This window comes from Nanorana parkeri, unplaced genomic scaffold (genome assembly GCF_000935625.1).
Source record: "Nanorana parkeri isolate BGI_ZX_2015 unplaced genomic scaffold, ASM93562v1 scaffold1088, whole genome shotgun sequence".
NCBI classification, from domain to species: domain Eukaryota; kingdom Metazoa; phylum Chordata; class Amphibia; order Anura; family Dicroglossidae; genus Nanorana; species Nanorana parkeri.
This window is the reverse complement of record NW_017307356.1, coordinates 510718-534409: the sequence shown is the minus strand read 5'-3', so window position 1 is coordinate 534409 and position 23692 is coordinate 510718. Positions and strand designations below refer to the sequence as shown.

The 23692-nt window shown below is 45.5% G+C and overlaps 1 protein-coding gene and 1 pseudogene across 1 annotated transcript; both read right to left on the bottom strand.

The window, feature by feature from the left end:
* Positions 1 to 4027: 4027 nt before the first annotated feature.
* LOC108796292 (E3 ubiquitin-protein ligase TRIM39-like) lies at positions 4028 to 5773 on the bottom strand. The gene is made up of 2 exons (XM_018567753.1): positions 4742 to 5773; positions 4028 to 4609 (listed from the first exon to the last, which is right to left on the bottom strand). The coding sequence occupies exons 1-2, from the start codon at positions 5771 to 5773 to the stop codon at positions 4028 to 4030; spliced, it is 1614 nt and encodes a 537-aa protein (XP_018423255.1).
* Positions 5774 to 10556: 4783 nt separating this feature from the next.
* Positions 10557 to 19549, bottom strand: LOC108796297 (annotated as a pseudogene).
* Between the last annotated feature and the right edge of the window lie 4143 nt (positions 19550 to 23692).

The following is a 23692-nucleotide window of genomic DNA, read 5'->3' as shown; positions in this document are numbered from 1 at the left end:
ACAGTGAGGAAAATAATGATTGGCTCCCCTGCAGATATAATTTGTATCATCGGAGACAGAATATCCACCAAAACCCCAGAGAAATCACATGATACAAATGTTATAAATGGAGTTGCAGTTCAGTGAGTAAAAAAAGTATTTGATCCCCTACCAACCAAAAATAATTCTGGTTCCTCCCACAGACTGGCCATGTGGTACACAGATGAGTCCTGTCACTTTAAGAAGGTGCTCCTAACGTAACCTGTAAACAGAATCTCTTTCTTCCATCACACCTCCCCCACCATGGGCAAGACCAAAGAGCTGTCAGAGGACGTCAGGGACCATAGACCTGCACAAGGCTGGAATGGGCTACAAGATTATCAGCTAGAAGCTTTGTGAGAAGGAATACAACATAACCATCAATGGCCCTCGGTCTGGAGCTCCATGTAAGATTTAGCCTGATGGGGTGAGAATGAGAAAAGTGAGGGATCAGCCCAGAACTACACGGGGGGAGAAGCTTGTGAATGCTCTCAGGGCAGTTGGGACCACAGTCACCAAACAAACCATTGGTAACACAATACACCGCCATGGATTGAGATCCTGCAGCACCCGCAAGGTCCCCCTCCTCGAGAAGGCCCATGTACAGGCCCATCTAAAGTCTCCCAATGAACATCTCAATGGTTCAGAGAAGGATTGGGAGAAAGTGCTGCGGTCAAATGACACCAAAATGTAACTCTTTGGCATGAACTCGACTCGCCGTGTTTGGAGGAAGAAAAATGTTGACTATGACCCTAAGAACACCGTCCCTACAGTCCAGCCCGGAGGTGGAAACATTATGCTTTGGTGCTGTTTCTCTGCTAAAGGTACAGGCCGACTTTGCCGCATTGAGGGGCCAATGGACGGGGCCACGTATTGTAAAATCTTGGATGAGAACCTCCTTCCCTCAGCCAGAACACTGATGATGGGTCGTGGACGGGTCTTTCAGCATGACAATGACCCAAAACATACCGCCAAGGCAGCAAAGCACTGGCTGGAGACAAAGCACATTAAGGTCATGGAGTGGTCTAGCCAGTCTCCAGACCTCCATCCTATAGAACATTTATGGGAGGAGCCGAAACTTCGAGTTGCCGAGTGACAGCCAAGAAACCTGAAGGATTTAGAGAAGATCTGTAAAGAGACCAAAATCCCTCCTGAGATGTGTGCAGACCTGGCAACCAACCCCAGGAAACATCTCCCCCCTGTGCTCCCCAACAAGGGTTCCCCAGAAAACGTCTCCCCTCTGTGCTCCCCAACAAGGGTTCCCACAGGAAACGTCTCACCTCTGTGCCCCCCAACAAGGGTTCCCACAGGAAACGTCTCACCTCTGTGCCCCCAACAAGGGTTCCCCTACGAAACGTCTCACCTCTGTGCCCCCCAACAAGGATTCCCCAATAAACGTCTCACATCTGTGCCCCCCAACAAGGGTTCCCCAGGAAACATCTCGCCTCTGTGCTCCCCAACAAGGGTTGCCCAGGAAACGTCTAACCTCTGTGCTCCCCAACAAGGGTTCCCCCAGGAAACGTCTCACATCTGTGCTCCCCAACCAGGGTTCGCACAGGAAACATCTCACATCTGTGCTCCCCAACATGGGTTCCCCCAGGAAACGTCTCACCTCTGTGCTCCCCAACAAAGGTTCCCCCAGGAAACGTGTCACCTCTGTGCTCCCCAAAAAGGGTTCCCCCAGGAAACGTCTCCCCTCTGTGGTCGCCAAAAAGGGTTCCCCCAGGAAACGTCTCCCCTCTGTGGTCGCCATCAAGGGTTCCCCACTAAGTCATGTTCTGCTTGGGAATCAAATATGTATTTTACTCCCTGAACTGCCACTTCATTTATAACATTTATGTCCTGTGACTTCTCTGGATTTTTGGTGGATATTCTTCTCCGATGACACAAATTGTAGACCTTTCATTTCTCTGTCATCTGCAGGGGAGCCAATCATTATTTTCCACACTTTATATTCTACTAACACCTCCGATTTACTAAGACCGGAGCAGACACAATCTGGTCCAATCAGCTTCCAGCTTTCATTTTCAAAGCTTCACTGAACAAGCTAAAGATGGAATGTGATTGGTTCCTGTGCTCAGCTGATTCAGATTCTGTCTGCTCCGGTCTTAGTAAATTCCCCCCATAGTGTGTAAGGAGTGCCGGATATTTCTTTATAAAACCCTGACAGAGGTTCCTTTATTTCTATCTGTGTCCTGGTTTAGATTTTCCTTCATTTCCTGTCTGGTAAAACGTTGTCACCAGGACAGGAAGTGAGGGGAAATCTCTATTGGAGTCCCCGGATAGCAGTAAAAACAGGTGTTATAATCCTCCCCCACTCCATCCAGAACTGAGAAATATCGATACACCTTAAAAGTACAGGCTCCAGGACTGTCATCCAGATCCTCACTATACTACCTAGTGTGTCACTGACCCAGAACAAGCATGCAGCCAGTGAAGTCTGAAGAATCTGAACTCCTGTATGCTTGTTCCTAGTCAGTGACACACGAGGTAGTGAAGTGAAGTTGAGGATGAAGATGACAGCCCCGGAGCCTGCAGAGCCTTATAAATAAGAAATGTCTTTATTCAACCTCAAATACTATGTACTATGTAACTGTGTCCACGTCTTCCTCCTATTGAGTATTCCAACAAGGGTTCCCACAGGAAACGTCTCACCTCTGTGCCCCCAACAAGGGTTCCCCTACGAAACGTCTCACCTCTGTGCCCCCCAACAAGGATTCCCCAATAAACGTCTCACATCTGTGCCCCCCAACAAGGGTTCCCCAGGAAACATCTCGCCTCTGTGCTCCCCAACAAGGGTTGCCCAGGAAACGTCTAACCTCTGTGCTCCCCAACAAGGGTTCCCCCAGGAAACGTCTCACATCTGTGCTCCCCAACCAGGGTTCGCACAGGAAACATCTCACATCTGTGCTCCCCAACATGGGTTCCCCCAGGAAACGTCTCACCTCTGTGCTCCCCAACAAAGGTTCCCCCAGGAAACGTGTCACCTCTGTGCTCCCCAAAAAGGGTTCCCCCAGGAAACGTCTCCCCTCTGTGGTCGCCAAAAAGGGTTCCCCCAGGAAACGTCTCCCCTCTGTGGTCGCCATCAAGGGTTCCCCACTAAGTCATGTTCTGCTTGGGAATCAAATATGTATTTTACTCCCTGAACTGCCACTTCATTTATAACATTTATGTCCTGTGACTTCTCTGGATTTTTGGTGGATATTCTTCTCCGATGACACAAATTGTAGACCTTTCATTTCTCTGTCATCTGCAGGGGAGCCAATCATTATTTTCCACACTTTATATTCTACTAACACCTCCGATTTACTAAGACCGGAGCAGACACAATCTGGTCCAATCAGCTTCCAGCTTTCATTTTCAAAGCTTCACTGAACAAGCTAAAGATGGAATGTGATTGGTTCCTGTGCTCAGCTGATTCAGATTCTGTCTGCTCCGGTCTTAGTAAATTCCCCCCATAGTGTGTAAGGAGTGCCGGATATTTCTTTATAAAACCCTGACAGAGGTTCCTTTATTTCTATCTGTGTCCTGGTTTAGATTTTCCTTCATTTCCTGTCTGGTAAAACGTTGTCACCAGGACAGGAAGTGAGGGGAAATCTCTATTGGAGTCCCCGGATAGCAGTAAAAACAGGTGTTATAATCCTCCCCCACTCCATCCAGAACTGAGAAATATCGATACACCTTAAAAGTACAGGCTCCAGGACTGTCATCCAGATCCTCACTATACTACCTAGTGTGTCACTGACCCAGAACAAGCATGCAGCCAGTGAAGTCTGAAGAATCTGAACTCCTGTATGCTTGTTCCTAGTCAGTGACACACGAGGTAGTGAAGTGAAGTTGAGGATGAAGATGACAGCCCCGGAGCCTGCAGAGCCTTATAAATAAGAAATGTCTTTATTCAACCTCAAATACTATGTACTATGTAACTGTGTCCACGTCTTCCTCCTATTGAGTATTCCACCAATCAGATTCTCCGCCCTGTGATGTCACCAGTCTCTGGGCAGATGTCTCACCTCTGATTCCCCCCAGATACCTTTATACAACCTTTCCATACCCATAACCCCACATGGAGGGGCTCAGTGAAGCTGGTGGTGAAGGTGTGGAGGAGTCGGATCGGGTCACACAGTTCATAAAAGGAGATCCGCCCGGCCTCATAATCCAGATCTATCCTGACTCTGTCACTCAAGACTTTTCCGGGTAATCGGATCTGATTACTGTCATGTATCACTGAGTACTGATTACCCCACCCCCTCTCCAAACCCCAGGACCTCTTATTATATCCAATCCATAACTGATCTCCTCTCCTCTCTATACTGGGGTAACACATCCCGACTATCCAGTTCCCTGCCCCCCCGACATCCACTTCCCAGTGATGTCGCCCTGAGGAGAAACTCCGACTGCTCAACACCTGAGAATACTGAAATCTCTCTGGAGATTCTGGATGATTCTGCTTCTTATAGGACCAGGATGCAGTTTTCCTGTCATCTGATATATTTAGATAATTACCAGCTGTGCTCACATCCAGTAATATGTCTGTAACCCCCGACAACCCCGATGTTTGCTGTACAGCCCCAATATTTGTTCCCCCAGCCTGGAGGTATGAGGGTTGTACGGTGGGGGTGGGTCGGGGGCGTGGCCTGGATGGTTCAGCAGTGATGTGATCTTTTCCCTGTACACTAGAATGTGGATAGACATGTGTGCCTGGACCTTCCTGTACATTTACCCCAGACATTATATCAGATAAACCTGTGTGCAATGTGTGTGAGATCCCAGCCACATCCAGATCCCCTCCATCATGGAGGAGTCTATCATGTCTCTCTCTGTCCTCATCATCTCCATCCTCAGTATCACACAAGTCACCTGTGTCTGATTCCTGTAAGACAGTCAGTGGATCCGTCATGTTACACAGCTCCTCAATGTGACGCATCTTCCTGGACAGCTCGTCCTTCTTTATTTCCAGCTCCTGGATCATATCCGTCACGTAGAGGGAGGTCCGCTCTGCCTGCCCGGAGATGTCACTCAGGACTCTCTTCTCCAGGTCCTCCAGACGTCTCCTGAGGTCTCTGAGCAGGGCAGTGACTCTCTCTGTTTCATCGGCTGCTTTTCCTTGTACTTTCCTCCTGTGTTCCTCCAGACTCTGGACTATTTTCTCCGTCTCCTCTCTCTCTGTCATCAGTTTCTGCAGAACATTCCTCAGTTTCTTCTTCTTCTTCTCAGAGGCCTCATCCAGAGTCTCCACCTGATGTCCTCGATGTTCTCCGGCCAAGCTGCAGGACACACAGATACAGGCAGAGTCCTCAGTGCAGTAATACTCCAGGATCTTCTTATGGACGGAGCTTTTCCTGTTCTCCAGGGAAGTGGTGGGGTCACATAAGACGTGTTCTGGTGCCTTGCTGTGGATTTTAAGGTGGTTGTCACACAGAGAAGCTTCACACAGCAGACAGGATTTCACAGCAGGTACAGGAGCGTGAATACAGTAAGTACAGAGGACCCCGGACTCCTCCTGATCTGGCTGAGCAGACAGGAAATTCTCCACTATGTTACCCTGTGTTATCTCCCTCTGCAGTGCAGGCCGCTCCTGGAACTCATCTCTGCATTCGGGACAGGAATATCCTCCAGACCCCTCCTGTGTATCCAGCACACGACCAATACAGTCCCGGCAGAAGTTGTGTCCACATTTCAGGGTTACATGATCTGTATAAATGTTCAGACAGACGGAACATTCCAGCTCAGCTCTCAGATCAGAAGACGCCATCGCTGACAGCAGAAGAGAAATGACAGTGAAAGTCTCTGACACTCCTTACCCAGCGTTACGGGTTCTGTACACTCCTACACAGGGCGAGACTGAGACTCGTATTCATAGGAATCCTTATACAGAGGACACAGATAATACATGGGAGGACTCCTGACAATAATCTCCATATCTAAGTGTGGAGAAGGGGTCTCTATGAAGCCCTGAGCCCCTCTCTCCGCTCCCCAATCCCCTCATCACTTTGTGGGTCCTCACTTCCTCTGTCACAGCTAAAGCAGCCTGGGCTTTGATCTCTAACACAGAGCAGACCTGCAGTGCTCTCCCTCCTGCCCCTCTCCCTCTGTCCTGTTGGCTTTTGCAGTCAGAAGTCTTTATGTCACAGGAGCCCCGCTGCGGGGGTCCAGACATTTTGGTGCTGGGATAAGCTGCCCATGCCCCAGAACACATCTCCTGATTCCCACCAAAGCAGCCTCCCAAGAACAAAAGGCATGATTGAGGGGTGAGGTGAGTTGCTGTATACATCCTGTATACTCCCCCTTTCCTTCACTCTCAGGCCTGCACCTCCCAGGTTCTTTTTTGAAGGTCTGTGGGAGGGTCTAAGCTGGGTTTCTTCTCTCTGGCAGACCAGAGGTTACATTGGGGCCGGCTCTGTCTGTTGATTTAAAGGCATGGAAGCTTAACCTGACTGTTCTGCTCCACTACTACTGTCAGGTCTGCTGGGATTCATAGTCCCTCCGTGTTGTACAGTACTATGCAAGTGTTGTAGGCAGGTGTGCTGTAATGCTGTAAACTAAGGATGTTTATGAGATAAAAGTGTTCATAGTTTATTTGTATCAATATATGAACAGAAATCCAAATCCAATCAATATTTGGTGTCACCCCCTCCCCCGTGCCTTCTTCTAGGTACACTTATGTATGAGAATATGATGCAATGCATAGTCATAGTTAATGTTCATATTACTGTAAGATGAGAATTTATATAGTTATTTTTCCTTGAAGGGGTTCTAAACCCTCCGGTTTTTTTTGCCTATATCTACTCCTAGCAAGCAGTAGATATAGGCAAGAAGTGTAAAAAAAAAAAAAAAAAAATACACCGCTGGAGGGACAGATGAAAACATGGGGAAAGAAGAGGAAGATCGGAAAAAGAGACTTCATTTAAGGTAAGTGCTAACATTTACATTGGGGGGAGGGAATTTTTTTTTGCCTTTAATGTCACTTTAAGCCAATACCAGCATTACCGGCATGTTATCAGTAGTATAGCTGGTTCATATTCTGCCATCTTGTGGTCATTTTGGTTATTGCACCATCCTTTTCTGTGTTCCCTCCCATTTTATGATGTATTTCCTCCTTCTTCTCTTTATATAATTTTTTTTGTTAATAAGCTCACATGGGGGAAGCAATACCATCTTTTGACCTGCAAATACCATATTTTCAATCATCTGATGTATCCTGTTGTCTGTTGTATCTGATAAGGATTGTCCGCAGTGATTGCATCTGCTTATACAGGCCAGGCATAGAGGTCTCAGCAAGGGGGATAAATCGCTAATACAACAATCGCAGTCAGAATGGTCGGAGATATGTAGAATTCCTACAGTCCGCTGTGTATATGTGTCAGGGGTACCGACCCAGATTGCCCCACACCGTATGCAAGTACCCACACAGGCTGACCAAACACGTATGACCACAACGGACAAGGCAGAATGTGTTTATATACAGTTTATTGATAACAACAACAGGACTACAACAAGCATGAATCGGTCTACAAACAGGTAACAGGGCTCAGGACTGCAAACAGGCAACAGGGTTCAGGACTGCAGACAGGTAACAGGGTTCAGGACTGCAAACAGGTAACAGGGCTTAGGACTACAAACAGGTAACAGGGCTCAGGACTCACAGAAAATGATAACAGAATACTGAGCACTCATCCTGACTGCAGGGAGGGTTTAAATACCCTCCCAGGAAGCACCAGGTGATGGATAAGTACTGGCAGCTGGGAGACACCCGCAGGTGAGCACTGGAGCTGCATGTTCCAGGACCGCCCAGTGGCGGTCTGGTATCTAACAGTTCCTGGCTGCCTGGAGACACCTGCAGGTGAGCACATGAACTGCAGGACATAGCTCCAGCGCCACCTGGAGGCGCTCTGGATCCTAACAATATGTGTGTGCCTAATCTGCAATCAAGCTCAGTGCCATCCGCCATCTTGTAAAAGCACACGGTCGCACAAGCTTACTGCACTTCACCTGTGAATGTTGAAAACTGTTTCTCTACATTGAACTGTGTTACCCCACCTGTCTAAGCTGCTGGTCGACAGTAACAGTAACCATTTTTTGCAAAAACGTAAAAAATGTCTAGACAAGGCTCTGAGCATTCCATTATGGCTGAACCAACGCCGATACATCATGCCTCTGACCCCGCAGATGTACAGGGAGCAGATTCTGCAGATATCACAGAACAGAGTGTAAGAACCAAACTTATGATAAACCAAACGCAGAAACTCAGAGAAAACTATGAAACCTCTAGAGGTGAGTTCTCCAGCAACCTGTCAGACGTATGGGACAGAACTTCACAATGCATGTCAGTTTTGTCACACTTTAATGATCAACCAGCTGGATTAAGAGACTCTATAGATCACCTATAGAGGACTCTTCAGCAAAACTGACCAAGACTGATGCACTGAACCAACAAAGGGATCTCTTAATGCAAGATGCTAAAGAAAGGGCAGAACTCCGCATTGCTCAACTGCAGGAGACCAGATCTCACAGATCCACATCAACCAAGCTCACTGCACGTTCTTCTAGATCCTCTCCCTCCAGAAGCTCTACATTAAGTGACAAGCTAACAGAGGCCCGCGCTAATCTGGAAACCAATAAAGTGCAACATTCCTTTGCTAGAAAGGAAGCAAAAATAGAAGCTCAGAGAAACATTTGTCTAGCAGAGGCAGAATCTCAAAAAGAAACTCAATTAAAGATTCTTCAAATGGAAAGTGAGGAAGCAGCTGCCCGAGCAAAGCTAAAAGTCCTTGAACAAGCAATGGGACAAAATACTAATTCGGACAGTTCTATCCCAGCAGAACTGGAAGATCCAGTTGAACGTACCAGTGACTATGTGCTAAAGCATAATGTTTGCAATGATACAGAGTCATCTCCTGGACCTTCTACTAACAACACTGTTCTAACTCAACACAGAGACCTCTGAGCTGCAACTGCCTGAGCCTCTTCAAGTGCACAACGCAAGTGCATCTACACAGCAAACCACAGCACCTCCTGCTAATGGCAAGGTGACTCCCAGCGACAAGCCACAGTTCAATCTACAGCCAGAAGAAGTCTATGAGACTAATGCACAGCTAAACGCTCTTGCAACATCATTGTATCCTGGTATACCTCACCCTTCTTCACCAAAGAACTTTCACACCCAATGGGTTCCACAAGTTACTTTTCGCACCAAAGAGTGAGAGATCAGACCTGTCTGACTTCCCCAGATATATGATATGCCGTAACCTCATTAACACTAGCCTCTCAAGGTTTTACGACTGTCCAGAGAACTACAAGGACTGGAGATCAACCTTCAAAGTTGCTATTCCTGTCAGCAAACGTGTAGAAAGGATCAGGAAATCCTCTAAGCCTGAACAATGGCATTATGTTCCATCTGAAATTAATCCTGCAGATCATTCCACCAGACCGGTGTCTGCAAGTGTCTTCATGTCATCAGGCCGGTGTCTGCAAGTGTCTTCATGTCACCAGGCCGGTGTCTGCAAGTGTCTTCATGCCACCAGGCCGGTGTCTGCAAGTGTCTTCGCAAATTCTTCTTGGTTAATAGGTCCTGAATTCCTGCTGGATCATCCAGAAGAAACTACAGCTGGTGTCTTCAGTCTTCTAGATCCTGACAATGAGCCAGATATTCGTCCTGAAGCCAAAACCCTTGTTGGTGGTCAAGACATGTACGCACTTCTACAAGGTTAGTCCATATTGCACACTGCTGTCACACTAAGCCCAATGATGCTCACTGTCAGGACTGGCACATATGCCAAAAACCTTTCTCTGCAACAGACATTGCCTAAAGCACAGAAATAAGATGTTTCCATGACAAACAGGACATTCCAAAGAACAATGCAACTGCCAAGCTGAATCCATTCATCAACAGTGATGTGACTAATAGACATGTGCGATTCGTTTCGTTCCGAATCGAAATTCGGACGAATTTTCGGACATTCGGATGTATCCGAATTCCGAATTACAGACATAACGAATGCAAACAAATCCGAATTTCCATTTCCGAAATTCGGTAGCGGTAGTTCGAACGTTCGTTTCGTTTTCTGTTCTTATTCATTTCGTTCATTGGAGCAAAGTGACATTAGAGAAGGAGAAAAACATTTTTTCCCCCTCAAATGTCACTTTGCTGCAAACGAACGAACGAAACGAATAAGAACAGAAAACGAAACGAAAGTGCGAACTACCGCTACCGAATTTCGTCCGAATCCGAATTCCGAATCCGAATTGACTTTCACACCCGAATCCCGAAAAACGAAATAACACAAATCCGAATTTAAAACGAAACTAAACTAAACTCATTTTTTGGCAGTGCACATGTCTAGTGACTAAGGATCCAAAGTTCACAGACATCCTTACCCCAGCTACTCTTCTTACCCAGACGTTTGGAGCTGTTCCCACTCCACCGGTGACTCTGCATTTGGAATTACATGAGTGCCCATATTCTTCAGTTACTAACATGCTCCATTCATACCTACGGCTGAACTTGCTTAAAGAACTATGGGGCAACCTCTTTTACCCATAGTTCTCCTTTGGGTCACGGGAGGACATATGCTGTGTCCTCCAGTGACCCAAAACTTATTATGGTAAACTAAAACACAAAATCTTCTGCCTTGCAGCACCGGGGGCTCCTAGTTTGGATCCTGGCCAGGACACTATCTGCAAGGAGTTTGCATTCTTCCGCCCACAGTGATGTAGTCCAATCCACATGTTACCGTGTCATATCCAATTACATGTGGATTGCTGCTTACATACAGTATGTGGCTGTTGTCACCTGGTTATTAACTTGATTGGGTGACAGCAGCCACATCTGAATAGGGGATTGTAGAACTTTGGGGTTCCTACCGCAGGAATTCGGGGATGTGGTTTGGACTAGATGTGGTTTGAGAGAGGCAGCAGGAGAGGACAGGCAATGTAAAAGCAGAGGACTGATATAAAACTCTGCAGGACTTGGACAGAGGCTGCAGCTGATTGCTCCCCCCTGTGATCTGGCTGTGTGATCGGAGGATGGATGTTTCTCCTCTCCTGCTCCATTGTTAGAAAACAAACCCCTTTTGTGCTTGTAAAGGGGGTGTGTCTGTCAGAGACATAAGACAGCCCAGCTCTCACCCCTCTGGGAGATCAGTGCAGATGTCATGAGACACATGCCATGTGATGACATCACTTCCCATCTCCATTTTTTGTGTTCCCTCCCATTTTATGATGTATTTCCTCCTTCTTCTCTCTATAAAATATTTTTCACCAACATGGCTGCTTGTCTCCTGGCCACATGTTCATATGCTCACATGGGGGAAAGCATTACCCCCATGTGCATTCTGCAGAGTTTTGGTCCCTCCTAACATTCCTACTAGACCTAAAGGGTCTGGTATTGTTTGAGAGGGGGAACTGTATGCTTTAAAAAAAAAAGTAATTTTTGTTCTTTAGAAATTTCATTTTTACTGCAGCAGGTTCTATACAACCTACAGATTTGCCACTTTACAGGCAGTTTAAGGGGAATTTTTCATTTTTATTGTTTCACTTCAGGCAATGTTATAATCACTGCTCCTTTAATAACAGTATTAAAAAAAATGATTCCTGTCCCCCAGGGCAGTACTTGGATCCCCATACACCTCTTTATAGCAAATAAATTGCATATAAGGCTTCAAAATGGGGACATTTGATTTTCAATGTTCTACTCCCATAAAATTTAGTTTGAGTTTGAATACAATCTTCCCCCATGTCCGAATATTCGAATTCGAACCGAACAGGGGTGTGTATGGCCCATCAGTAATCCTGAACCCCTGGTCTGCTTTGAAATCTTTTCTTGGGAGAGACCTTGCTGATGCAGTATAACTACCTTGTCGTATGTTGCAGTGCTCAGTCTTGCCATATGACCTGTGACATGAAACTGTCTACCACAACCTCACCTTAGTAGCAGAGTTTGGCTGTTCCTCACAATGTTTTAAGCCTCCTACACATCTGTTTCTGTTGCAGTTAATGACGGTGATCCATCCTACATAGGAAATTGATGATGATTATCACCTGATTGGTATAATTGGTTAATCATACACCTGACTCTAAAGGCGGCCATACACTCTACAACCATCGCAAGACCTTAGTCTTGCGATGGTTGTACAGGGATTAAAAAAACGTACGATCTGCCTATCTTGGACAGGCAGATCGCACTCTCGATCATCGCAAGCCCGCCCCCCTGAGGGGCGGGCTTCCGATGACCGCAATGCTGAACCGGCAGGGTGCGCGTGCGCACACCGGCCCGTTCGGCATTTGTCTTCCGAGCACCGTTCTAACCAGCCGAGAATCGTACGATTCCCGGCTGGTTTTCGAACATGCTGGTTCGACGGAAGACGTGCGACCGTACAGTAGAAACGGTCGCACGTCTCCGTTCACACTGCTCGATTCTCGTACGATCGCGGGATTTCCCGCGATTCTCGTACGAGAATCGAGCAGTGTATGGGCACCTTTATCCTACAACATCCACAACTTTGTGCAAGTAGAAGAACTGATGCTCGTTTGAAGTCAAAGGGCATGGTCACACCAAATATTGATTTGATTTAGATTTGTCTTCTGTTCACTCGCTTTGCATTTTATAAATTGATAAAAATAAACAATAAAAATATAGATTTTTAAAAGCATTTGTACGTCACAGCATTTTTTCACATTTGCCTAAAACTTTTGCATGGTACTGTATGCTGCTGGCTTGCTGAGACTTTTTCCTCGCTGCCATGTACTGCCAAAGTCTGTTGGGATCTGTTGTTCCTCCCTGCCATGTACTGCTGAGATCTGTTGTTCCTCCCTGCCATGTACTGCTGAGATCTGTTGTTCCTCCCTGCCATGTACTGCTGAGGTCTGCTGAGATCTGTTGTTCCTCCCTGCCATGTACTGCTGAGGTCTGCTGAGATCTGTTGTTCCTCCCTGCCAGGTACTGCTGAGGTCTGCTGAGATCTGTTGTTCCTCCCTGCCATGTACTGCTGAGGTCTGCTGAGATCTGTTGTTCCTCCCTGCCATGTACTGCTGAGGTCTGCTGAGATCTGTTGTTCCTTCCTGCCATGTACTGCTGAGGTCTGCTGAGATATGTTGTTCCTTCCTGCCGTGTACTCTTGGGTTCTGCTGAGATCTGTTGTTCCTTCCTGCCATGTACTGCTGAGGTCTGCTGAGATCTGTTGTTCCTTCCTGCCATGTACTGCTGAGGTCTGCTGAGATATGTTGTTCCTTCCTGCCGTGTACTCTTGGGTTCTGCTGAGATCTGTTGTTCCTTCCTGCCATGTACTGCTGAGGTCTGCTGAGATCTGTTGTTCCTTCCTGCCATGTACTGCTGAGGTCTGCTGAGATATGTTGTTCCTTCCTGCCGTGTACTCTTGGGTTCTGCTGAGATCTGTTGTTCCTTCCTGCCATGTACTGCTGAGGTCTGCTGAGATGTGTTGCTCTTCCCTGCCGTGTACTGCTGAGGTCTGCTGGGACTTGTTGTTCTGTCCTTACTGGACTTATCCGTATTATGTCTTCTGACATGTGCTGGATTAACTTTTGCTGCACCTCTGATTACCAGATTACTGCCATGACCCTGGACTTACTCCTTCCGGGGGCCCCATTTCCTACATTCTGGCTTTACCCTCTTATTGTCCTGCACCCCTAGGACATAACCCCGGCCCCTGGTAGTCCTCACTGATCCAAGTCTGATTACATTTAACATAAAATCCCCCTACCTGCCCTGCTGAAGGCACTCTCTGACATGAAATATGCAACAGGGTGGGCTAGTACCTTCAGCTTATATCGGGCTACCTCCAGTCAGTGGTGCATCCTTTACACCCAAAAAGTGGTCCATGTATATGATTGTTTGTAAATGCTTTAGCTACAGCTATGACACCCCTTTCTGTGTTTGCTTGACCAGGGCAGGGACAGTCTAAGTAGAAAAAAATAATACATTTCAAAAATATTTAAAAAAAATAGCACAAAAAATATAAAACTGCAAATTACATTTAATAAAAATGTAACAAAATAGTGATCGCGGGTTGGAAAATGTTAATGTGTAACATGCTCAGGCCATGAACTAGAGAAAAGAGGCTTTTCTTACCAGCTAGTACGAAAGCTGTTGAAGCATCAATCTGGCTTACAGGAACTGGGCATGTGGGGGGCTTTTTGTTCTGATCCAGCAAACACCTGGCATGGGAAGGTTGTTACTGATGAGGGTGAGGTGGGTGCTGGCGAGTGCTGCTTTAAGTTTCAAGCCTTCACTCTGGGGAATGGTGGGCAGTTTATGGTCGTAGGATTGTATGTTTAATTTTTGCTGCTAAAAAGAGTCATAAAATATACAGAGCTTAGAGAACCGGAGATCAAATATATACTGTAACATGGCAGCTGCAATCTTCCCAATGATGAATACCCCTTGTTATCCCACTATAGAAAATATAAAAAACACCTATGAGACCACTGCGCTCACCAGTATGTGATATAAAAATATCCAGAGAGAGGAATAAATGTGATACAATGTTCCAAACTGATTTACACGGCACTCAAAGTGTTTATTTGCTCACCATAAGGAACACAAAACTCTGTATCCATGGAAGAATAAACAAATACCTCAGCAGAAAGTCCCCGGGATAGTAAACACAATGGAGCCGGTGTAGTACTATTGAGAACAAACCCAGCAGGTGCCGATATGTAAAACATTGCTTTACTATATATAGATATTTACCTCAGAGTGCTAAGTCATCTGTGCTGACAAAGATCATTGTAGAAAGGTAATCGTGTATCAATCCCAGTCAGAGCTGAAAGAAAGAATCTGCCTGTGGTATGTTATGTTGTCAGGACACCGTGTACTCAGTGTCCTGGCAACACAAAGATATTCATCTGAGGTACGGCGTGTTGCCAGGAAGTCACTTACTCATGGCCAGCAAGACTGTGCATCCAGAAGAAGGAGTCCTGTCTTGATTTCTGCTGCCTTCCCTTCCCCTCATGTCCTTAGAAAAGAGACTCATAGAAAAAGGCCAAGGAGGACTGAAGGGGGATTGAAAAAGAGTCTCCCACCAAATGTGGTGGCTTCACATGTTGGGCCCCTCTAGCATCATCCTTCCCAGCTGCTAATATTTTTACCCAGTTTGTATTGCTGTCCCTGCCCTTGTTTGCTTGACTTGGGCAGGGACGGTCTTACACAGAAAAGTAAACAATCTTAAGTTTACAAAATGTGAAATATTTAAATAGATTGTGTATACAAAATGTTGGCAGCTGGGAATATGTTACACAGTTACATAGTTACACAGTTACATAGTTAGTCAGGTTGAAGAAAAGACACACGTCTATCGAGTTCAACCTTTGTTACAGGGGGGGGGACTTCCAGGTCAGGAATGAGGAAGGGGCTGTGTGTTCACCAATTCTTCACCATATACAATTCTTGGCAGTGTTATTTTTGCTTTGCACACCCCAGTGTGCTATGCCATGGAACAGACTGGGGGGGTCACATTTCCCTCCAAGATCCACCAAACAGAAACTTTAAAGTGTATTACCACTTTCACAGCCACATGTTATTTTTGTTTGGCATACTATGTGAATGGGAACACACAAGAAACATATAGAGGGGTTTTCTTAAATTTGACTGTAATAGTGTAAATACACTTTTTAGGTTGTGGATTTCATGAAACATTCAAACTGACACCCCTGCCCGTGTTTGCACGACCTTATCAGAAATGGCCTTACAAGGAAACAAATTGTAAAAATGTCCAGAGGACAATAATAAGAAAATGTTAGAGGGTGGTAGCACGTCAATGTGGGAGCACCAAGGCCAGAAACTTTACATTAAATATGGGAGGAGTTGCAGCAAGAACAAAGTGGGGCTCAGGTTGCCGAACTTGAAGCATATAGTGAAGCTTTTTTAGCTCCAGATGGCAGCTGACCCTCACTACTATCAGGATCTGCACTGTCCAGACATTGTACAATATTTCTGGCTATTGTCTCTCAAATACATTCTAATTTCCAATTCAGGATAAAACCGGCCTCGTCTCTCCCTCCTAAAAACGGTGGATGTTTTGTGGCTGGCGTTGCCGGAATTTTTCCTTCAGGTGGTCTCTGAATATAATTCTGTTCTGTAACACCTCATTCCTGAATATCATCCTGATCTGTCAGTGGTGGATCCCAGTGTCACTGAGCTCTCAGCCACCACTGTGGGATGGATGGATGGTTGGAGCCATGATGAGCTCTGGGAGTGTAAGGGGGAGATCAGCCACCACTGTGGGATGGATGGTTGGAGTCCTGATGAGCTCTGGGAGGGTAAGGAGGAGATCAGAAGTCACAGCGTTATAAGTGCTGAATCTTCTATGTGACCCTGGAGGTTTTATCGGTGTGATAGCCATTTTCATTGTGATGACACGTTATGTCAGGATTATTATTAGGTGGAGCTGTTGGGTTATGGAGTTTGGTGGAGTTCAAGTGACTGACTGTTTCCTGTTGTGTCTCTTGGACAAAAAAAAGGAAATCCCCAGAACAGAACAGAGACTACAAAACACTGAACAGTACTTTCATCTCGTCCCTATTTCATACTGAAAGTCTTAATTGTCCCCCAAATCTGCCCTATGTGTTCCATCGCTATGACAACTCATGACAAAGATATTGTGGGATGTGATGAGGAAACCAACAAGCTGAGATCACGGTGAAGGTTCAGAAAGTTTATTTAGAAGAGAAGAGTTACAAAGTAAAAGTAAAGATGAGAAAGTAGAGAGATGAAGACACGGAGATCCTTAGACATGGCGGGTGGACCAAGGATCTGACCTCTTCATCTGACCTCCAATCCTGGACAGTTGTCATGGAGGACCGCCCCCAAACATAAACATGTGACCTATGACATCATTGAGTGAAGAATTTGTACAAGCAGCACATCATTCATTACAAGAGACATTCATTTCTGTCATCTCAGAACACCTCATCAGCTTGTCCCACCTCCAGACTCCCAAATACCTCATTGTAGAACAAGGAGACCAACTGTCACTGTGTTCTACAACAAGACATTCCAAGGATCCGGAGAACAACCATTTGTTCTAATCACATCTTTCTGTAAAGTCATTCCAGCAAGTCAGCCTGTTATTCTAGAAAGAACCCAACATCAGCATAGAAGCACTTAGTGATGTCATCTCATCATTAGTAACGCAGATCAGAAGGATTTTTCTTTATCACATGAATAGGACCATAGAGGAAATGTAACCATTGTTCTGCCCCATAAGGATCATAGAGGTGCCGGGACTGAAGGGGAGAATGGGGATTGTAGTCCATCCCATCATTAGGCGAGGATTTCCACTTCCTGACACTGCATACCCCCCTGCCACCTGCCCACGATACCCCACACACAACACGGCCATCATAATCGGGATTCACCGACATCTGTTTATCATTCACATCTAAGGACTGGAAGGTATGGGGGGAGGAGAAGGTAAAAACCTAACAGGGTTTCTAATCCTCCCACTCCATCCAAAACTGAAAAACATAGAAACGCCTTAAAGTTGCAGGCTCCAGGAGCTTCATCCTTATACTGACTACACTACCTAGTGTGTTACTGACCCGGAACAAGCATGCAGCCAGTGAAGTCTGAAAAAAATGAAATCCCTCATGCTTGTTCCTGGTCAATGACACACAAGGTAGTGAAGGTAGTGAAGTTGAGGATGAAGGTGACAGCCCCGGAGCCTACAGAGCCTTATATATCAGTAATGTCACTTCCTGTCCACTGCTTCCTCCTATTGGCTGAGTATTCCACCAATCAGATTCTCCGCCCTGTGATGTCACCAGTCTCTGGGCAGATGTCTCACATCTGATTGCCCCCCAGATATCTTTATACAACCTCCCAATACCCATATCCCGGCATGGAGGGGCTCAGTGAAGGTGGTGGTGAAGGTGTGGAGGTGTCGGATCGGGTCACACAGATCATAAAAGGAGATCCGCCCGGCCTCATAATCCAGATCTATCCTGACTCTGTTACTGGAGACATTGCCGGGTAATCGGATCTCCTCACTGTCATGTATCACTGAGTACTCATTATAACCCCCTCTCCTCTGCAAACCCCAGGACTTCTTATTACATCCAATCTCTGACGGATCTCCTCTCCTCTCTATACTGGGGTAACACATCCCGACTATCCAGGACTTTGACCCCCCGACATCCACTTCCCAGTAATGTCGCCCTGAGGAGAAACTCCGACTGCTCAACACCTGAGGACACCGAAATCTCTCTGGAGTTTCTGGATGATTCTGCTTCTTATATGACCTGGATGCAATTTTCCTGTCATCTGATATATGTAGAGTATTACCAGCTGTGTTCACATCCAGTAATATGTCTGTAACCCCCAACACCCCCAATGTTTCCTGTGCAGACCTAAAATGTAGTCCTCCAGCCTGGCGGATTAAGTTTTGTATGGTGCAGGAGGGTTGGGGGCGTGGCCTGGATGGTTCAGCAGTGATGTGATCTTTATCCTGTGTACTACAATGTGGATAGACATGTGTGCCTGGACCTTCCTGTACATTTACCCCAGACATGATATCAGATATACCTGTGTGTAATGTGTGTGAGATCCCAGCCACATCCAGATCCCCTCCATCATGGAGGAGTCTATCATGTCTCTCTCTGTCCTCATCATCTCCATCCTCAGTATCACACAAGTCACCTGTGTCTGATTTCTTTAAGACAGTCAGTGGATCCGTCATGTTACACAGCTCCTCAATGTGACGCATCTTCCTGGACAGCTCGTCCTTCTTTATTTCCAGCTCCCGGATCATATCCGTCACGTAGAGGGAGATCTGCTCTGCCTGCCCGGAGATCTCACTCAGGACTCTCTTCTCCAGGTCCTCCAGACGTCTCCTGAGGTCTCTGAGCAGAGCAGTGACTCTCTCTGTTTCACCAGCTGCTTTTCCTTGTACTTTCCTCCTGTGTTCCTCCAGACTCTGGACTCTTCTCTCTGTCTCCTCTCTCTCTGTCATCAGTTTCTGCAGAACATTTCTCAGTTTCTTCTTCTTCTTCTCAGAGGCCTCATCCAGAGTCTCCACCTGATGTCCTCGATGTTCTCCATCCAGCCTGCAGGACACACAGATACAGGCAGAGTCCTCAGTGCAGTAATACTCCAGGATCTTCTTATGGATGGAGCATTTCCTGTTCTCCAGGCAAGTGGTGGGGTCACATAAGACGTGTTCTGGTGAGTTGCTGTGGACTCTCAGGTGGTTGTCACACAGAGAAGCTTCACACATCAGACAGGATTTCACAGCAGGTACAGGAATGTGAATACACTGAGTACAGAAGATCCCGGAGTTCTGAGCTGGTGGATTACATTGCACAAGCTTCACTATGCTGGTCAGATTTGTGTTCCTCTGAAGGGCAGGACGTTTCTTAAAGCTTGCTCTGCACTTAGGACACTTAGGGCACTTGTATCCAGAACAAGACTAATACAATCCCGGCAGAAGTTGTGTCCACATTTCAGTGTCACAGGATCTGTAAAAATGTCCAGACACACGGAACATTCCAGCTCATCATTAAGATCAGCAGACGCCATCGCTGACAGCAGAAGAGAGAAATGTAAATGGAAAATCCTTCAAGCCTTTTCATGAAGTGAAACTCAATGTACTAGGTGTGGCAATCCATGAGAGGCAGACAATGATCTTGGATTATGAGAGGCATGAAGCTGTTATGGGTGAAATGTGATTGGTTGATGGGTGTACTGCACTTTGCATATCATCATTGCTCTTTGAACCTTCTAATAATCTTGAGCGAAAAGAGAGGGCAAAGGGTGTGTTCCATGTTTATCTACACAGAGATGGTGGAAACATACAGAATCTCCCAGAAGTGAGTACATCCCTCACATCTTTGTAAATATTTTATTATATCATTTCATGTGATGATACAGAAGAAAGGACACCTGGCTACAATGTAAAGTAGTGAGTGTACAGCTTGTATATCAGTGTACATTTACTGTCCCCAACACACAGCCATTAATGTCTGAACCGCTGGCAACAAAAGTAAGTACACCCCTAAGTGAAAATGTCCAAATTGGGCCCAAAGTGTCAATATTTTGTGTGGCCACCATTATATTTCCAGCACAGCCTCAACCCTCTTGGGCATGGAGGTCACCAGAGCTTCACAGGTTGCCACTGGTGTCCTCTTCCACTCCTCCATGACGACATCACGGAGCTGGTGGATGTTAGAGACCTTGCGCTCCTCCACCTTCCCTTTGAGGATGCCCCACAGATGCTCAATAGGGTTTAGGTCTGGAGACATGCTTGGTCAGTCCATAACCTTTACCCTCAGCTTCTTTAGCAAGGCAGTGGTCGTCTTGGAGGTCTGTTTGGGGTCGTTATCATGTTGGAATGCTGCCCTGTGGCCCAGTCTCCGAAGGGAGGGGATCATGCTCGACCCATCTTTAGATTCTTCATCTGGCCGATCACATATAACATATAGACAAATTACCAATCTTAAAACACATTTTCACAAATTACAGCTTATGGACACCTGGCGCATACTACACCCACACGACAAAAACTACACGATTTATTCACCTGTACACAATATGTACGCACGTATAGACTATATATTTATGGAAGATAGACACTTGGACTTACTTCGGGAAGCTAACATATTAACAGCCACAATATCAGACCACGCCCCCATATCTATTCGCTTGGAAAGACTTCCATATAGGTGGAGACTTAATGAACAGTTGTTGGCAGACCCAAAAATCGAATTAGCTATAAAAGAAGACCTCACCCTATACTTTAAAGAAAACGAGATGGAATCTATCTCTCCAGGGATACTCTGGGAAGCCCATAAGGCAACGATATACCCTAACCCTAAGGGAAACTTAAAGCACAAGGCGCACATAAAAAAAAAGGAACGCACTTATAAAATTACGGAATTGATTCACAAGATAACCACTCTAGAACGAGCACATAAACAATCCCTGGCAGAAGCCCTTCTCCAGGAATTATCTGAAGCACGTGAAGAACTACTTAAGGTTTTGCAAGCTAACTATACTAGATCAATGAATTATTTGTCCCAACAGACCTATGAATTTGGAAATAAGCCAGGTAGGCGATTAGCCGGCATTTTGCGAGCTTGCCAAAATGTTGGATTTATCCCTAAAATTAAGAACGCAACTGATTCTGTTATGTATTCCACGAAGGAGATAGCCCATTCTTTTAAGGAATTCTATTCTAAAATATATAACGTTAGACCTAATCCATCTGAACAATCTGAAAAAAGACATGACAATCTAATCCGTAAGTACCTTGCCAACATCTCTCTTCCTCAAATCGATCAGACTACAATGATGTCACTAGAAGCCCCAATATTGGAATTAGAACTGAACAAGGCTATAGCTACTTCTTCGACGGGGAAAAGCCCCGGCCCAGATGGGTTTTCTTTAAAATATTACAAAACCTTTCAAACAATACTTATACCCTACTTATGCACATATTTTAACACTTTTTCCACTGGTAGACCCCCCTGAACCTCCTACACTACATGCCCATATTTCAGTCTTTCCTAAACCTGGTAAGGATCCATCTGTCTGTAGTAGCTACAGGCCCATCTCTTTATTAAATACCGATATTAAGCTATATGCAAAAATCTTAGCCAATCGCTTGGCTCCTTTATTACCTTACCTTATCTCAGCAGACCAGACGGGATTCATATTGGGCAGGGAGGCCAGAGATAACACGCAACGGGCAGTGACACTGGTTAATCACGCATCCTTATCTAACCTATCGACCATGATCCTTTCTACCGACGCTGAAAAAGCGTTTAATAGAGTGGATTGGGGATTTCTAAACGCTACACTTGAACACTTCGGACTAGGCCCAAGAATGTTACACTTTATTAAGACACTTTATCATAACCCCACGGCACAAATTAAGATTAATGGAAGTTTGTCCCAGGTTTTTGAACTTCACAATGGCACCCGCCAAGGATGCCCCTTATCACCACTTTTATTTATACTATCCTTGGAGCCCATGCATATTTCTATTAGGAACAATGTAAACATCAAAGGTATTGAGGTTCAGGGATATGAACACAAGATAGCGGCATATGCCGATGATATCCTCTTTTTTTGTGAGACAGCCCAGAACAACAATACCTAATCTCCTTAAGGAATTTGATCAATTTGGTATGATATCTAATTTTAGTATAAATTTACACAAATCAGAAATATTGAACCTTACAGCTTCCCCTCAAGAATGCCAACACCTACGTAGTATGTTACCTTTCACATGGAAATCATGTAAATTGAAATATCTAGGTATAAATTTGACTCCTACATTTTCAGACTTGATGAAGTATAACTATATTCCACTCTTGAATAGCATTAAAACAGACCTGTCTAGGTGGACAAATGATCGACCTTATCTCACCTTGACAGGCAGGATTAGTGCCGTTAAAATGAACGTATTGACAAGGGTATTATACCTGCTGCAAACAGTACCTGTCTCCTTACCTGAATGCTATCTTAGGACCATACGCAAAGAGGTAGACAAATATATCTGGAATCGGTCTAGAGCTAGAATCTCCCGACAGACTCTTATTAGGACTAGACAGGAAGGCGGACTGGCCCTCCCAGACTTTACCCTATACTACTATGCTGTGGCACTTAACAGGGTAATGGACTGGACCTACCAATTGGGGAGTAAAAAGTAAAAACTTGGAATTTACACTGGCTGGTCAATCGTTAGCGACGATACCCTGGATTCCACCAGAACATAGAGAGCTGCTGAGCTCTACCTCCCCATTGACTAGGTCCACCCTAACCATATGGTCAAAATTATATTCTCAACTAATTGGCCTTTATAATTCCCCCCTATTGCCCCTTAGGAGTCACTCATACTATCTCCCAGGCCTTTTAGATAACGGTTTTCGATATTGGTCAACCGATGGGCTCTTTAAGCTGCATGAGGTCGTGCAGGATTCAGGGCTTATTAGTACATTGCAACAAATACAGAAAAGGTTTGGTATTAGACCCTTGGATAATTGGCGGTACCATCAGCTACACCACTTTATCTCTTCCCTTCCTAAACCCCTTAGATCTCTGGAAAACTTATACCCACTTGAGACTATACTGTCACAAACAGACTCTCCACCACACGGTCTCTCGTTAATGTATAAAATACTACTATCATCACTTATGTCCCAAGATCCGTTATATATAGCATACTGGGAGGCAGACTTGGGTAATATTTTGACATGTTCACAGAAAAAGCGGCTTCTTAGCCTTAACTCCATTTCCTCTATTAGCACACATGTAGTAGAGGCTTCATTTAAGCTACTGGCAAGGTGGTACTATACGCCGGATCGCCTCCACGCAATACATCCGTCACATTCCTCGGAATGTTGGAGGGGTTGTGGCTCTACAGGTACCCATGGGCATATATGGTGGTTTTGCCCCAAGATCAAACCTTTTTGGACACAAGTTACTCATCTGATAACCTCAATAACGGGGCTACCTGCCCCTAATGACCCATGGGCCTGCCTGCTACACTTGTCGGAAACAACACCCATAAGATATCGGAAATCGTTAATACCACACTTATTGAATGCAGCAAAGTTCCTTATTCCTAAATAATGGAACACTGCCACAACACCAACAATTATAGAATGGATACATAAAGTAGATTACCTAAGTCTGATGGAGAAACTTACCATGGCAAGA